The 18145-nt window shown below is 40.4% G+C and overlaps 1 protein-coding gene across 2 annotated transcripts in view; it reads right to left on the bottom strand.

Moving 5' to 3' along the window:
• PRORP (protein only RNase P catalytic subunit) overlaps positions 1-18130 on the bottom strand; it is a 43614-nt gene extending 25484 nt beyond the window's left edge. The window contains exons 1-4 of one of the 2 annotated variants that reach the window (XM_085061884.1): positions 18004-18130; positions 16091-17501; positions 14959-15006; positions 11486-11618 (exon numbers count right to left, since the gene is read on the bottom strand). In XM_085061884.1, the coding sequence (XP_084918010.1) occupies positions 11486-11618; positions 14959-15006; positions 16091-17091 (1182 nt within the window). In that variant the 5' untranslated portion in view covers positions 17092-17501; positions 18004-18130. The remainder of the gene's footprint in view (positions 1-11485; positions 11619-14958; positions 15007-16090; positions 17502-18003) is intronic. The other variant, XM_085061885.1, reaches the window with a different exon arrangement.
• Between the last annotated feature and the right edge of the window lie 15 nt (positions 18131-18145).

Consider the following 18145-nt stretch of genomic DNA (forward strand, 5'->3'; position numbering starts at 1 on the left):
AGGATCCTGCTGAGACGCACCAGGATAGGCTCAGCACACCTCAGAAAGCCATCTCCTGGCTCTCTGGGATTTACTTCTGGAGCAAGGGAGATGCTGCATACTTTTCAGTGTCATTCCTTTGGCCGTGGCACCTTTCCCCACCATCTCCTCCTGTCTGTGTCTCCTAACATTCTCAACAGATGCCTGACAGACAGTATGCCCTGCCAGCCTCCCAGATCAGCTCAACTGTTTTGAATCTCTGTATGTAAACTGTGCAAAACAGGAAGAGAAGAAGGTTTACTGGTGGCAAGGAGACTTATCCACACAGGGAGATGAGGAGTTAATAGCAATGCAGAAGACAAACGGCCAACTTCAATTCATGTCACCAAATACAAAAGATTCCAGTAAAAAGCCTCAGGCAGACTAAAAATCCCAAGGGTCAGTTCATTTTCTCCTCGCCATCCATATTTCCCCAGCAACACATGAGAGTCTTCTTTCCTTTTCCAGAAAAAAATTATATTAAGAATGACAGAGAAGATTCAGGTCTCCTCCCCTGAGAGACAGTTTTTGAGCTGCCATATTTCTCATCCTCTCTGGACACAGGGAAGGAAAAGGGCAACACCTGGAAATAAGCAGCAGGCTACCTCACCCAAATATAATACAAACACCCAAAGACTTACACTGTAGGAGTGTATTGGGTCTGGCTGAGATGGAGTTAATGTTCCCCACAGCAGCCCTCACAGTGCTGTGCTTTGCACTGGGAGCTAGAAAGGTGTTGATAACACACCAGTACTTTGGCTACTGCTGAGCAGTGCTCCCACAGCATTAAGGCTGTGTCTCCAACATTCCCCCTCACCAGTAGGCTGGTGGTGGGCAAAATCTTGAGAGGGGCATAACCAGGACAGCTGATTCAACCTGACCAAAGGGATATCCCATCCATATGACACCTCCTCAGAACAATATCTAAGAGAAAGAAGAGGGTGAGGAGAGGGCATTCGTTATGATGACCTTTGTTTTCTGGAGCAACTGCTATGCATACTGATGCTCTACTTCCCAGAGAGAGGCTGGACATCACTTGCCAATGGGAAGTAGATAATAAATATTTTCTTTTTCTTTGCTTCAGCATGCAGCCTTTGCTTTAGCACGCAGCCTTTGCTTTTTCTTTAATAAACTGTCTTTATCCTGATTCACAATGGTTTTTCCATCTCATTTGCTCCCCCTACTGCCCTTGTCCTGCTGAGGGGAGTGATAGAGCAGCTTGGTGGGCACCTGGTGTCCAACCAAGACCAACCCACTACAAAGAAAGAAAGCAGACAATTCAAAGGATGCTGATCTTTTAAAGACTGGGATTTGTCTGGATTTTATGCCAATCTTACTTCAGCCACACTAATAAACAGATGATTCATCCACAATTCCCTACAGATATCTCCCCCATTAGCTAACTGTTAGAAGAAATTGAAGGCTTTCTTTCTAAGCATTAAATGAAGTAGAGCACAGCTGCCATTAGAGTACAACTAATCAAGAGAACCCTGACATGATGGCCATCAATGCAGTACAATGATGAGGTGAAGGTTACAGAGCCACAGAATAAACTGGGGTGGAAGGGACCCGCAAGGATCATTGAGTCCAACTCTTGGCCCTGCAGAAAACTATCCCCAAGAGTCAGATTGGTTTAGGCAACAAAAAGCAAGCTATTCACAAAGGCTTACCCTTCCAAATGGAGGCTGCAACATGTGATCTGTACAGATCTCTGTGTATGCCACAGGATTATTTACAAGGAAACATCTTGCTCAACAAGACAAAGGGCACTTCTGATGAATCCCTTCAATAAACCAACAAGTAGCAAAACGTTCTCTCTCCCTCCGTCTCTCTCTCTCTCTCCAGCTAAGAGCACCAAAACACACACAGCAAACCTTACACTGATTTCTAACTTGTTCTGACCAGGTTCATCTCACAAAGTTTCTAAGGAAAAGTCCATTTTCCCAGCCTTGAAAACATGACTCAAACTGAAGGAACTAAACTAAAAACACATTTTGCATTGCTTATTGACATGATCTTCTTAAGGCTCAGGTTCTGTGGAGAAATACTGCAATACAGCGGGGCTGTTACCTCACTGCAGGATTTCCCCCCACACGCACAGCACAGCACAAAGCTCACAGTGATATCCTGTTTCACACCATGAACAAAAGGAAAGGGAATTTTAAAAAACCCACCTGATTTCATTCATTACCTTATTGGGAAAACAGGGGAATGCCAACTATGCAACCTTTAAAAATGATTCACTTCACCTTTTATTAAAATTTTTTTCTTTGCAGATGGATACCCACTGACTAAATCAATTTGAAAGAAAAAGCCAGCTGTAACAAACCCATGATGGAATTTATATTGATGCAAACAATTTAAGAGTTTTAAAATAATTTATTGTTTAATCACTAGGGAGTGGGTGGCTCAAGTCCATTCACATCTTGGCAAAAGCACAGAGTCGCATCTTTTTTGTATTCCATACCAGCTGGATGGCTCATCCACTATTTCACCATCATTTTATACTGGTATGTAGTGATGCTCACCCAGAAAAGGGGTGTTTCAACTTTCTCCCTTCCTTCAGCCACTCATTCCTGGCTTTGTTCCTTCACCTACCTATGCACACACATTGTTAGCACATGGAGAAAGACTCAAGCCCATATAACAGTTTTTAATCTGCACCAGAACCCCCGCTGGGGTTACAACACAGAGGATTGTCCTGGCATGAAAGGACATGGAATGCAGCCAGGACATGGAATGAGATTGGTACCAGGTGAGATTACCGGGATCACCTTCTCCCAGAGGTAGCCTTGACTATGCTAACTGACTAAATGATGAAACTACAACATTTTATGAAATGTAGCTCTAGGCCTAGAGTATTACAGCAAAGCTAGACAGGTTGGTTTCAAAAAAACAGAACTACAGGAATGGGAAGGGAAGGGAAGGGAAGGGAAGGGAAGGGAAGGGAAGGGAAGGGAAGGGAAGGGAAGGGAAGGGAAGGGAAGGGAAGGGAAGGGAAGGGAATGAAAAAGGAAAGAAAAGGAAAGGAGAAAGAAAGGAAAGGAGAAAGAAAGGAAAGGAAAGGAGAAAGAAAGGAAAGAAAGGAAAGAAAGGAAAGAAAGGAAAGAAAGGAAAGAAAGGAAAGAAAGGAAAGAAAGGAAAGAAAGGAAAGAAAGAAAAGAAAGGAAAGAAAGGAAAGAAAGAAAGGAAAGAAAGAAAGGAAAGAAAGAAAGGAAAGAAAGGAAAGAAAGGAAAGAAAGGAAAGAAAGGAAAGAAAGGAAAGAAAGGAAAGAAAGGAAAGAAAAGAAGAATAGTTCTGCTACTTTAAATAATTAATTTATTTTATTTTAAGTAAGTGTGCCCTTAGATTTCAAAAGTCTGGTTTACACAGCCAAAAACATTTGAAATAGCAGTACCAATAAATATGAAAATAATACTTTTTGGTAAGACAACACTATTTCAGCTTCAGTAAATGCATTTATAAACAGAAATATATGTTTTTCTTCCCATACCAGTGGACATACAGATTACAAGTTTCAATTGCACAACAAAAATATGGGAATTAATTCATTATTAGTATTTACAGATACTATGTTAAACATGACAACAGAAATAAACATTTCAAAACAAAGAAAACATAGCTAAACAAGCATGTCCTCTTGTAAGAGCAATGAGAGTAATCCAAATGAATATTTCAAAATAATTTTAATGTCTATAACAGTTCTAAGTGTACAACAAGTTTCAGATCACAGAAGTTAAATCACTTAAATTTTTTTCCTCAAGTCTGAAAAGGAAATATGTTCGCAACTAGAACTAAAAATCATGGCACTGGTCAAATTCTTGAGCCACCCAAAATGTCTACGTAAATGCCAAAACCCAAAGTAATCTAACATACAAAGGATAAACATGAGCAAATTCATAGAGGACTTATAAATACAAGAAAGGCTATTCTCTTCCCAGCAATGCAGAGAGTTCAAAAATAAGAACTAAAAAACCCCCACTAAAACCTATTCAACCACTGAAGAAAAGGCTGTTTGTCACCTCTAAACAATAAAATTTTTGCTCACTTCAGGAATGCTGGAGAGACACTAGTTGAATTAAAAAATGCAAAAATACAATATTCAACACATATTTTTTCCAGAAGAAGTCACAATAGTTTAAGCTTTGCACAACAGAAGAACCAGTGCTTCCCCTCGTCTTGTTAAATGACAATATCCTCAAATGCAAGGAAAGAGCAAATTCTAATTTACAGAATATTATACTGCACTTCATTATAATGTAACTAACCCATTATCAAACAGGGTGCATTCCAGTATCATAAGAGCAGCTTTTAGAGGAGTGGAAACATTCCATTTTTAAGAGTTTCATAAAATACAATGCTATAGGGGTGGCTTTGTTTTCAGCAATGTTTCTTGGTATCAGAAGAAAAAACACAGGAATGAACATTAAGTGTGAGAAACAAAATTCAGCTGTCCAACTGAAATCCAGCCAGTTCTTTTTTTTAAGGAGCCTTGTTGGAGCACTCCTAAATCTATTTGTTGTTATGCCTGAAGGGTTTGAATATTTCCCCTGCAGTTTCAAAGCTTGGAAATCCCCTTCAAATCCTACTGAACAGGAAGGCTTTTCTCAGTATTGTGTATGGTATCACAGTGTACTCTGGATTGCACTCAATTTGTTTGCCCTCTGTTACACGCATCTCTGAGTTTACAAATACTCCGAGTCAGGAGCTCCCGTGGCTGTAGCTTCAGAGGCACTGTCACAAACAGGAAGGTGTTTGCACGCACCCTGGCTGTGCTGTGCTAGTGCCTGGTGCTGCCTGTTCACAGCCTCTATCCGCAGCAGGCACCACACAGTGGTACTACACTACACTGCACTGGGTCAGTCACCAGACCAGTGCACAACCTGGACCTCAACAATCCAGGTACTGCACTTCTGAAATGTCCTTCCTGAGCACTCTAAACATGGAGGGTGAGACAAGCAGTTTGTGCTGCTGTTCTCAGTGGAAAAATTCATCTTGGCAAGGATGCCATCGTAAGTACACAAGAATAGAGAAATGGACCATGCCAAGCTTGCTTTGAAAATGGACCAAAAACCCTTGCAAAGGCAGGAATATTTTGACTTCACAGTGCTTTCAAAATTAAAACCATTGTTTTGGAATCTTTTCCTCTTTGGCCAAACCACCTAACAGAAGGCTCAATGAGGAAAAGATTGACTTGAACACCTAAATGCAATGCAATGGGCACTACAGACAGACAGTGGAGTAGAATCATAGAATCATAAAAGCATTTAGATTGGAACAGACCTTAAGGATAATATAAAAACAATCCATCATGAACTTCCTAGAAAAGACAGCATTCCATGTAAGTGAGGCAGACAAGCACTTAATTACAGACAGCCCATAGCAGTCATGTGGAAAAATTCTACATGAATATCAGAAAGCTGGATATACCCCCTGCTGCTTTCTCTGCTCCGCTGGTACAAATGTTTGAAGCAAATCTGAACAAGGAACCAAACTAACTGAAAAAACACTCACAAGAAAACAAAACAAAACATTATTTTGCCATCTAGGTTTGTGTCCTGGAGCAGGAGGCATAGCCCTTCCCATGGGGCTGTGCTCCCTTGTTTCCTAGCACATTTGGAGTGGTTGGAGCAGGCAGGGAGGAACGGCTGACGGAGCTATAAGGCTGGTTATTCCAGTCTGAAGATCACACTGCCACCAAACACTCATGCTAACTAACACTGGCAATCTCAAAAGAAAGAGCAACTCTTCTGGTGGACCAAATGGCACAACATAATCTCCCTCTATTTCAGTCATTCTAGGAACAATCTAGAGAATTACAAATTTATGCACCCAGTATCAACACAGTGCAATGTTTGAACCAATCACTAAAAGTTGTGCAAACTCTCTGGAATGATTTGGTAGAGTATCTCTAAAACTTCTTTCCTTGTGTCAATTAAAAGGTAGGTAAAAGAGAACCAGACGGCATTAACTAGATTTTATAAAAACCTGCCAGAAAAATTCATAATAAGCTACTAAAACACTGAACTAGTTCCAGCATTACAAAAAGGCAGGAAATTAAAAAAAAACCCCAAAGGGTCATGCTAAAAAATCAGCAGCTTCTTTCAAAGTTCTGTACTTTCCTATATATTTTATATTTATAAAATATTTCACAGACCTTTAGGAAAGGGGATGGCACAGAAGAAGCCAAACGAATGATTAATACAAAACCAAATTAAATTTAGCATTAGAAAGATGAAACAAGGCACAATATAGGAAGAAAGTGCACTTTAATTTTCCAGATTTCTGGAGGAACTGTATCAACTTAAATGACCATCATAGTGTAATGAAAACATTGCTCAATTGTTGATTTTCTAAAACTAATCTAATAAAATTCTAAGAGATAAGGCATTGGCTAGATAACATGAAATTATTATAATTTGTTAAGCTATTCTAATAATCATCGATTATAATTAAGACCTGTATTAGACAATTCTAAATGGGCCTCTGCAGCATCAGGAGAATCTGCCTTTGCCAGCTCCTCAGCCTAGAACTAACTGGAATATGTATCATGTTAGAAGAATATCCAAATATAGAGGTGCCACAAGAAGTAGCTTAAAAAAACTGTGGAGAACGACCAAATGGGTTTAGACAGTGCATTGGAAGGAAGGAACATTCTTATGTTGCAGGGTAGCCTAATGACATGAACAAAATCCCAAGTCATTCCTTGCTATATGAATCATGAAAGGGAGGACTGTGAACCACCCCAGAAGATCTGATCCACTCCCAAGGAAGATTTTCTAACAGCAGGGTAATTGAGTGAAAGAAGTCTGTGTTCAATTTATAATGTTTTCATCTAGATCTATTTCTGACTCTTAAGGAAGCAGTGAAGTCTTTTATCTTTCTGCCTAAAGATTCTCTGTGCTTCTATTTGCTTCCATTATCAAGAGCCTCTGAAGTAAGGGAAGATGCAAGAGAAACTAGAATAAAATCCAAGTGTCTTTGTCTCTCATCACGTATTTCCCATTCAGTCTCCCCGCTTCTCCTTTTACCTCCTCCCAGCAGATCATATAACAAGAAGAGTGTAACATCCACCTCGAATGGAGGACAGAAAGTAAGCAGGATAAAGGCTGCAGCTTGAGCTGCAGTGCTCTGAATGAACACTGTATTACTGCAACACCTGTCATAAACCATTACCTGTTTCTACTCTATGCTTATTAGACTTACAAGACTGAGCAAGTTAGGAAGCAACAAAGCAGGTAAAAGAATGAGAAGATCACACTGGAAGTTAGGAGTAAAGGTACTACCAGATGAGGTTAGAGCAGATTGTGTCAGACAGAGGCTTCTTAGATGCTGGTGTACGTAGAGGTTTTGGAAGTAATAAATTACTTCATTCAGAACAGGATGGACAGGTACCCAAAGCCCCCCTCGGGTCACTCAGGCCTTTGGGGCAGATCACAGAGTTGGAAGGAGAACCAAAGCATTACAGAAAATAAGAAACCTATCAATCTAAAAGGTAGGAGTTAGAACTTTATCTTCAAGGCTTCTTGGAAACAGCACCGCCTCATTCAGCTGCAAAAAGAACACTGAGATGAATGGGCTGCTTTCTCTTTGTCCTGCAGTCCCTAACATTCTAGAAGAGTACGTAAAATCTCTGCTTAGTCCAGATCTAGTGTGGAGATTCACATGCCCACACACCCCTCTCTTCCTGCCTCCTTGACAGCTTGTACACATCTCCCATGTGCTTCCTTCCCACTTCACAAGAGTCCTTTCAGGCTTATCAGAGGTATGGAGGAGCCACAAAGGGAATGAAATTACAGCATTTGCGTAAACACCCAGGAGCAGCTGTGACATGAAAGTCATCACAGCAAAAGTTGATTCTGCCTCTCAGCATACCAATTATATCCTCTCAGGCTCAGTGGCATAGCTCCCAATTAAATGCAGCCGAAGTAAACAAGCATCTGACTGAAAATATCACATAGAAATTTGGTACAAAAGGTGACTTATTTTAACTGTTTTCCTTCTATGGCAGCCTGCAAGGTTACAGCTCATTGTATTAGATGATCATATGACATCCTAATAGACCTTTCAGTAGCTATGCATCAGGATCTGAACTGATTCCTCTTTTTAATGTGTAACATTTCCTTATCACAGATAATCAGTTTTACAGTTCATGCAAGCCATCTTCTCAACATATTTGTAAATGGTGTTCACTATCATTCTGATGTACAAACCAATGTTTGATTTTTTTTTCCTAAAACTAATTACAAAAATACTTTTTTTAAAATCACAGCACAACAGACTACTTTGGGGAGATCCTCAACAAACCAAATCTTTGCTCCTAATTTTCTACTCTGATCACATTTATTCTTAAGTGACTGAAATAAAATAAAATAAAATAAAATAAAGCAATGATGCAGTTGAAAAGTAAGACACAAGACTACTCAGTGAAGAAAAAAAAGAGATTCCAAATGCATTACATATTCAATTTGAAACACTGTTGGAAGAAAAGATGTTTAGAGCTCAAAACAACTCAAACTGTTTCCCTGATTATTCATTTCATTGCAAGAAACACAGATGCACTGAAGAAAACTAGTCAGGAGAAAAGAAGGAATACAAAGGTAAAGTTTCCTATTTGAATTATGGCTACTACAAATAAAGTGACTAACTGGAAAATTAAATCCTTTTCAGATATATTTAGTTACATCCTTATTTCAGCCTCATCACCCAGTTTCCCCTCTGGAAGCCCCTGGCTGCAGAAGAAGTCACACAGTCTGACATACCTAAAATGGGCAGCATATTTTCATCACCACACGTCTGCTTTCACAGCACAAAGGCAACTAAAAAGTCCCAAATTTATTTCTGGAAACATCTGATACATCATGACACTGTTTTGCCACTACCCCCACATCCATGCTCAAAATTGACTAAGGAAGGAGAATTTAAGCTGTAGAAACAAGAGTAAACACACTGCGTTCATCTCCATTCAGTCTCCCAGGGACTGCCTGCTGATACAGAACTGGAACAAGATCAACTTGAAACTAGCAAGTGGGTGGCCCCAGAGTGATAAATCATGGAATTTCAGCGATCACACAGACTAACAGAATCTACTGACATCAAATTTAATATAATGTATTGAGTCTTTGTTTTATTACTTGTATTCATTTAATCAATCAGGTTCTCACACAGGGGGAACATAACTTCTACTACTGTTCAGATCGTGTGTGAAGGTCCTGTTACCCAGAACTCCCTTCCTAAATCTCCCCACCTTCAACTGGTACTGCTAATCTAGCTGTGTCTAGACACATTTGAAATTTTCAAGCCATACAATGTTCAATAAAACACAGCCTTTTGTTTATGATATTATAAACCATCAGTACCAATGAAATATTTAAAATTACTGCTACATTTTTAAGGATAATTTTATTCTCCTGTACAAAATTCACAGCTAGATCAGATCAAAAGTCCTGAACTGATAAATAAAACTGTGTGGAAATTAGATGTCTGCACAATAGGCTGCATGTACTACAAACACCCCAAGACTGTTTCAAGCTTCTATAACTGATAAATACATTTAATGTCTGTGCCTGCAGAAAGCCTGAAGAACTAAACCTGGTGTCCTCTTTCATCTTTTCAAAGCTGGTGAAGAACTGAGGTGCCAGCTGCAGCAAACCACCATCAATACTCAAAGATAAAGCAAACCTGCCTCGAGATGTGGCATTGGCTCCATCTAGTGGGGCTCAGCTTCATTCCCTATCGCTACTGCCAAATCTGTTATCTCCACACAAAATGTGTCAGAAATAGAATCATAGAGTCATTAGGGTTGGAAAAAACCTCCAAATTCATAAAGTCCAACCCGTGACTGATCATCACGTTGTCAACTAAACCATAGCACTAAGTACTCCATCCAGTCATTTCTTGAACCCCTCCTGGGACAGTGACTCTAACACCTCCCTGGGCAACCCAATACATGTTTAACCACCCTTTCAGTCAAGAAATTCTTCCTCGTGTACAATTTGAATCTCCCCTGGCACAGCTTAGTTTGTCCTCTTGTCTGGTTGCCAACTGCCTGGGAGAAGAGACCAAAACCCAACCTGGCTGCAGCCTCCTTACAGGTATTTGTAGAAAGCAGTAAGGAAATGCCTGAGTCTCCTTTTCTCCGGGCTGAACAGCTCCAGTTCCCTCAGCTATTCCTCCCATGACTTACTCTCCAGACCTTCCACCAGCTCCATTGTCCTTCTCTGGACATGCTCCAGTACCTCAATGTCCTTCTCACAGGGACCGAGAGGGACCCAGAACTGCACACAGGATTTGAGCCTCACCAGAGCCAAGTACAGGGGGACAATCCCTGCCCTGGTCCTGCTGGCCACTCTACTGCTTATACAGGCCAGGATGCACACTTCTTGGCCAGCTGGGCCCACACTGGATCAACTCCAGCTGCTGTCAAGCAGCAGCCCCTGGTCCTTGTCCACTGGGCAGCTTTCCAACCACTCTGCCCCCAGCCTGTAGCACTGCCTGGGGTTGCTCTAACAAAAGTGCAGGACCCGACATTTTGCCTTGTTGAACTCCATAGAATTGGCTTTGACCCACTGATCCAGCCTATCCAGATCCCTCTGTAGAGCCTTCCTGCCTTCCAGCAGATCACACTCCCACCCAACTTGGTGTTCCCTGTGAACTTGCTGAGGGTGCATTTGTTCCTCTTACCCAGATCACCAGCCAAGGTATTAAACAGGATTGGCCCCAACAGAGCCCTGGAAAACCCCATGGAGGACTGGCTGCCAACTGGATGTAGCTCCATTCACTGCCACTCTCTGGGCCCAGCCATCCAGCCGGTTTTTTACCCGGTGGAGAGCATACCTGCCCAAGACATGGGCTGCCAGATTCTCCAGGAGAATGCTATGGGAGGCAGTGTCAAAGGCTTTACTGAAGGCATAGAACAGCAATAGTGTCTGGAAATTGCACCCTCTCATATGTTTACCATGACCTTTGAAAAGCTTAATGCTGCCAATGTGTACTATAATCATAAGCATCAAAGGGTATCTTTAAAATTGAGGAGCAGTTGATTGGTTGGTGAGTTGTGAAAGGTGACAGAACAAAATTATAACTGGTTCTTTTACTTTTTTGCAAGATCAAAATACTAGATCTCTTATTTTGTCCTAGTTACTGGGTTTTATTCTATATTTAAAATTTAGCTTTTGAAGGATTAAAAGATCTTAATTTTTTCATGTAAAAATCCCTCATATTTTAATTATTTCAGCATCCATTAACAGCTGGCTGAAAATATAAAACCAAAGAAAGTATGACAGATGTTGAGACTTAAACCCAAATTATGAACACAACTGAAAAAGACACATAGGATACTTCATGGCCTATGTATGGCCTAACAACGTTTAAAGCAAAGAAAAAAATTGTGTGTTTCCAAAGTGCCTGAACATTACTTGTATATTACCCTTCTGGCCAATGAATCTGACAGCATGCAAGACCTACCTGTGGACTTGTCTTTCTGAAAGTGTCTGTTCCATGTATCACATCCTTTATTATTCTCTCGCTGAGATTACTATACTCCTCCTCAGTGAGGTTACTATCCTCCAGCTGATGGTTGCAAACTGGGCATTGTCCACTGTAATAAGAGTGAAACAAGAAAATAAAAAGGCTTTTAAATAAGAAATTCTTTAAATATTAGTAACTGATCAAGTGTCTGTATATGAGCACAATTCTTTACAAGAACCTCAACACAGCATAATCATCAGAAAATCAGTTGTACTCCTTCTGTGATGCATCTAAAACCTGCTAAAGTCACTAGAACTACTTTTATGTGATTTAGTGGGATCAGGACCAAAAATTTAATGCTAGAGACATCTGAAAATCTAGGACTAAAGCTCTGCATGAGAGCATGGGGGGAAAACAGAATATTTAAATCTTCATCAGCATTTATTTAGACCTTGAGAGACAGGAATTCAATCCTCAGCATTACCACAAATTCCCACATCTCAAACATTTGAAAGTTTCCCTACTAGACAGGAACGTCATGATGGATACACAGAGCCCTGTTCTCACCGTGGGAAGGTGATGCTGTTCCACTGACCTGAACAAAACACATGAAACAGTGGAGACATGTTAGCTGAAGCTAGCAGGCACACCACAGAGCCTTGGTTTAGCTATAAATCCATTCTGAAGTGTTACAAGAAGAAAATGCACCAGTGAAATGCTCCACTGTTGTGCCAATGACTGCTCCTAACAAAAAAAGCTAAGCTACACGTGCCTGGTTTATCAAGGTTTAGAATAACCAAACCTGCCACAGGTATAAGAGTAACCCTGCCCAAAAGAATAAGAAAAAAAAAAAAGGAGAGCAAGAAAGGGTAACATAAATCTGCAGTAAAAAAGCAAATAGTGAGGAATACTGACTTATTTGTGCCACTTGTCTTTTACTACCAGACTACCCCTTAACTCTAGGCTAAGCCTGTTTGCTCAGATCTCTCCAAGGTGGACAGAGTGAACAGACTGAGAGCAGAATGTGACTAAGACAGAAATACTCTCTGCTTTGAAAGCACTCAGGAATACTAAGTCATGCTGACACATCTGTACGATGCCCAGTGACACGAGGGATTTTCTAATATCTGGCTGACTGCACCCAAACAGAAAGCAGCTTTACATCACTATCTCCTGACAACTAATCACTCCTTGTTTCTTTATTGCTAAAAAACTTCCATCCTGCTCTGTAGCACAAGCTGAGTCTCACATGGATCTAAAAATGCAGACTGCTGCAGATGAAAAAGCTCTGCAGCTACAGTCAACCAATGCCACCATTCACTGTCCATTTCCCAGAGCCACAAACACTTCCATGAAGCACCGCTTCCATGGTGTCAGGGACTGTATGACTGCAGGCAGCACTGGGACAGTTTTCTAATCATTTACATCATCCACTTCTCAGTACCCTTAGTTTCCCTGTTGCATGGCCAGCAGCTATTGTAGCAACTGTATTCTGCAAATCCCAAATCATACATTTTTTGTCTCTGACACATGCAAGAACTCTCCACTGATTAGTCCATGCATGTTTTTTAATACTAGAATATCAAAGAGATTGAAAATCCACCATAAAAGAAAAGATCACAAAATAGAACAATAGGGGACATGAAAAAACAGCCCTCAAACTCTTTAGTTTCCTTAAGCATAGTGCTGGCACGTCACAGCAGATCCTGAAAAATTTTCCAGAACAGCATGAGTGAGGTTACACTACAGAGAATACTCAGATCCATGCCAGCCAAGAGGTACAACTGTACATCTCACCAACCTAGTGCTGCAAAATCTCACCAGCACTGGGAAAGGCCACAAAGGAAAATGCAAATTTTGTAACTCTCTAAAGAAAAATGGTCAACAAATTTCAAGGTTTGTTTGTAGGGCATTCAAGCTTCAGACTATTACAGTTTAAAGTAACTAGGAGTTCAGTGCTAGAGGAAGAAGAAAATATCCTGCATAAGAGCATCTTAGATATAACTGCCGGTATTTATACAAAATAACCTATGAATAAGTTTCTTAAACTCTCAAACTCAGTTTAGGAAAAAAAATTTGACCACAGATTTTTTAACTCAAGACTCATGCTTTAAGACATCAGTTATCTTGACTGCAGAGAGGCCTCTAGTAACAATCACCACATGAGTTTCAGAGATACATTACGGGCTTTGTCCCCTATGATTAGGACCAAAAAGAAAAACCAAACCCACACAAAAACACCAACAAAAGCAACAAACTTTTTCTGTCTTTTCTGTCAGCATCCATTTAATTTAAACAAAACAAAGTTCTTACTTTCTTTTTTTTTTTGAAACCATTTTAGTTTTATTCAAATACTTACCGAAGTAGGCCACTTCAAACTTCTTTAGTTCAAAATAAAGTGTTCTTACAGTTCTAACAAAATAACTACTATGTAACTACTTGTCACCACTTTGTTCACAGATTCTTAATCCATGATAAAATGTAAGGTGATCTAAGTTAGTTTAGCTCTCAAAGACTTTAACTACTACAGAAAGTAGATAGAAAACAGACTTAGCTCTTAGTCAAGACAATTGACTTTCGAATTTTAAAACTCTTAAAGGCTGAAATGTTGTCTAAAATATGATGAATTATCATAACAGAGTACAGTAGCACACAGATTCATACATAATAATCCATCTTGCAGCAAACAACTCTTACTTGTAAAACAGTGAGTTATGCTGTTCTTTCAAGGGCTTCAAAAGCTGCAGGCTCTACATGTGCTTTTATTTCAGAGTATGCCACATAGAGTATTTTATAAAACACCTAAAAACCCTATAATCTATTGGAGACATTCTCACAATTAATTCATTTATAGCTGCCAAATTGCTACAAAAACACAGAACAAGGTTTCAAACAGAATAACATTTAAAACAGCAGTTTACAGACATTGAGAAAACTGCACTGTAACAGAAATACACAGCCAAAATTTCCTGCAAAAATCTAAGAACCATTCTGTCTTCTCTAAAAATCAGATAGGAAGGGAGAAACCTCCCATCTGTACAAATAACTGCAGTGTGCAAACAGTATTAGTATTTAAGAAGACAACACTTTTCACAGCAAATCTGCTCTGCTATATATTGTTTAACAACAGCATCATAAAGCCAAAAAAAAAAGAAAGTCTTTAAATCCTAAACAGGAGACAAATAAGCCACACACCAAAATGGCACCTCTTACTTTTTGCTGTGTTTTTCTGTATTGGCTCTGCTTAGCGCAACTCCCTTCCAAAGGTATATGTTTGGTCATGTTTAATATACAAGAATGAGTTGGAAACTGGAGTTTGTGAAATCATATGTCACAACAAAGGTTCATAATCTCAAGGATTAAAATATTCTTGTATAAAAAGAAAGCCATTTTTTTATAGTTTTGAAAGAAAAGTTCAAGACAGAATAATCAAGACAACACCTCACTTATAAATAAAATGTCACATTTACCTGTCTTTAATCTTGGTCAGGTATCCTTTCCAATTCCCACCTGGTATACTAATATGTACAGAAGGAAAGAGAAATAAAAATATTAGATTCTTATCTAACAGTATCTGAATTACATGTAAAAACAATATATATAATATCTTTTGGTCAACATTTAGAAATAAAAAAACAAACAGTCATCTACCCTACAAAGAAATTATACAAAGATTCATATTAATTTAGTAACACCTGGAAACGTTATATAAAGAACCGGCATTTAACAACATGCAAAGAGCTAACACCATCGACCTCCACAGTCTATGTTGTCCCCAAATTTTAAGAACCATACAAACAATCAGGGTGCACGGAAAACTTTAAGTTACTGCTCTACACATTCATAAACCATTCCAATCATGGTAGTGCATTACCACTGCCACATTTTCCATCCAGGAACAACTTGTAAAATGGCTCTGGAGCTCACATAAATCAAAGCCAACAGTTAAAAAAAAAATCACAGATCGACTCATATACAACCTCATGACAAGTATGCAATGGGCTCAGCTGAACCCCACTGTGCAAGTGCAGTGCAACTAGCGGTAATTTGCAGCCTGACAATCACTACTGATGGAAACAAACTGTGTGGCCTGCAATATACTGTGCTAAAACACAGCCTCCTATTAAGATTGTTCATCTCTTAGTAGTCTATATAAAGTCAAAAAATTTAATCTTCACTTAACCTAGGCTCAATTTGCTGCCTCTTTCCTTTAAAGAAAGAAACTATTTAACTTTCAACTAGCGTACTACTTCTACACTCCAATAAATGACATGAAAAACCCTCATACACCTGTCAATATTCCTTATGTACCACCCCAGAAAGAGATGAAGTCAGTCATTTTGGACAGCCATGACCCATCACAATTTCCTAGTTTTTGTACCAAAGAGTAATATTTAACAGGTAAAAGAAAATGTAAAATCAGTAAAAATTTTAAACCTTCACAATAATTTGGGAACAAAAATAAAATGCATCTTTTCACGGCGTGTCTCTTGTGGAGAAGCAACTATGAAAATGAGACGCTAAGGGGTCTCAGAGTTGACTTGTGGCATAATCTGAATCTCATCCTCACGAACCGCACCTTGCTATTGAAACATTATTTACCTTTCAAACCATAGCTTTATACTCCTCATAAATGTTCTGTGAGGGTATATTTGGTTGTCTCTCAAATATAAGAGGATACCAAAGAGCTCTTTTTGTAACTCGGCGTCTTTCATACGCCTGCTGAAGTCAAAAAATGACTGCAGGACACCCAAGGTTGGGACCACATCTTTAGCCAACATTTCATCATACAGTTCAAAGGCAAGTTTCATTTCTTGGTGACGGCTGGCTGCTTTGATACAAGATTCATAGCACGTCCGTGAGGGAACCATAATCTTTTTTGCTTCTTCCAAAAGAGTCAAGGCCATTCTCCATTGATCCGAATTACTCAGTCCCCTGATTAGAAGGTTGTAAGCCCCACTTTCTAAAATCTTAAACCTGACTTTCATTATATCATACACATCACGGATTTCTGAAACCTGTCCCTGTCGGACACACAGTGTCAGGTATTTGACCAACACATTATATGCAACATCACCATCACGCTTTGCCAGGTGGGTCAGCAAGGACTTGGCCACATCAATGGGGCTGTTGTACTTGATCATGCTGTTCAGCATCACCTCTTCAAATTTTTCAGGTGATTGGAAATCTTCCCTTAGTTTGTTCCATTCCTCAGCCTGCAAAGGTTTTTCTGGAGGTTGTACAATGCTAAACTTATGTCTTGACTGAACTTGACTCATTGACCACTTCTTTGCAACTCCAACAGAGGAAGAAAAGTGGAATTTCCCTTCAGGTATTTCTTTAGTCTCCTCATCCCATCCTTTTTCTTCTTTGCAATCAATTTCAGACCTTTTCTTGGTAGGTAAGACATCAGTTTCTTTGGGGTCCACTGGTAATGCAGTGCTGGAAGATGTCATAAAACTGAAATTGTTCATTTTTTCCCTACTGGGGATGCTGAAAGAGGCAGCAAACAGCTGTCGGCATCTTGAAACAGGCCAGAATGTGTGACATTTCCATAGCAAAGTCTGAAAACCCTGCTGACCAGTCTGAGAAAAGAGTGCCATCACAAGATGAAATTATTTCACTATTAACTCACTGTATCTGATGAAGTTATAAGATGAAAAATACAGCTTGCATGGAGATGTTTTTTAATAAAAGCCCAAGGGCTCTCAAGCTGCATAAGCTTTTGTTTGAAAATGCTTGCTCTGCTAGTCCTTTTTGCCTCTTATGGACATAAGAAATGGTAAAATCTTTTTTCACAAAAATCAGTCTCTTAGACTGTTAGGACAATCATCCAAAACGGGGGCATCTGTCTTTCTAGAGAAGATGTTTTACATATTATGATTCCTGTTTGTTGGTAACAGCAGTGGTGAGTACTGCCTATGTTGTACACAGAAAGGCAATGCTGATGCAGATACGTAGAAAGCACAGGGTTTTTCTTCCTGTCTTAGTTCAAGTTCAGTCAGGAGACTTCCTAAAAATAAAAATAACACCACGACATCATGACCTGCTCCGTGGTTTCCTGTGATATTTACATTTACATGCTGGCGAACACGAAACTCAAGGAAGCTCGACGATTTCAGGTGAGGAATCCCCAGTCCTGATTCTTCAGGCAATCCCAGGACGGGGTTCCTACATTGCTTCCCTCGCATTTTTGACCTGGTGACAAACATCCGTTTGTTTCCCCAATCCCAAATCCTTGGTAACGCCGCTGCCAAAGAGGCAGAGCAACACTGGCGGTAATTACACTGCAATCGCAGGGATGTGTTAGGTTATGCAGGTAAATACCGGGAGGTCCGGCGGCTGGTGCGGCTCACGGGGACACGCCGCAGGGCCCCGGGTCCCTCACTTGTACCCCACGGGCCGGGTCCGGCCGTACCGCCCAGCTCCCAGCCCTTGCGAGAGTCGCTCTCGCTCGCCCCTCTTTCCCCCTTTCCCCCTTTCCCTCTCTCCCTCACCCCTCCGGCGGGGCGCACCTCACCCTGCGCGCGGCGCCCATGTGCGGCACGCGCGTGCCCCGCGGCACGGCAAGCCAGCTTCCCATTGGCCCGGAAGCGCCCGGCGGGCCCGCGAGCGCCCGTGCAGCCAATCGCGTCTCACCGGGCGGCGCCACACGTG

The sequence above is a fragment of the Lichenostomus cassidix genome, chromosome 5, assembly GCF_008360975.1.
Source record: "Lichenostomus cassidix isolate B80296 chromosome 5, HeHo_3.0, whole genome shotgun sequence".
Lineage (NCBI taxonomy): Eukaryota > Metazoa > Chordata > Aves > Passeriformes > Meliphagidae > Lichenostomus > Lichenostomus cassidix.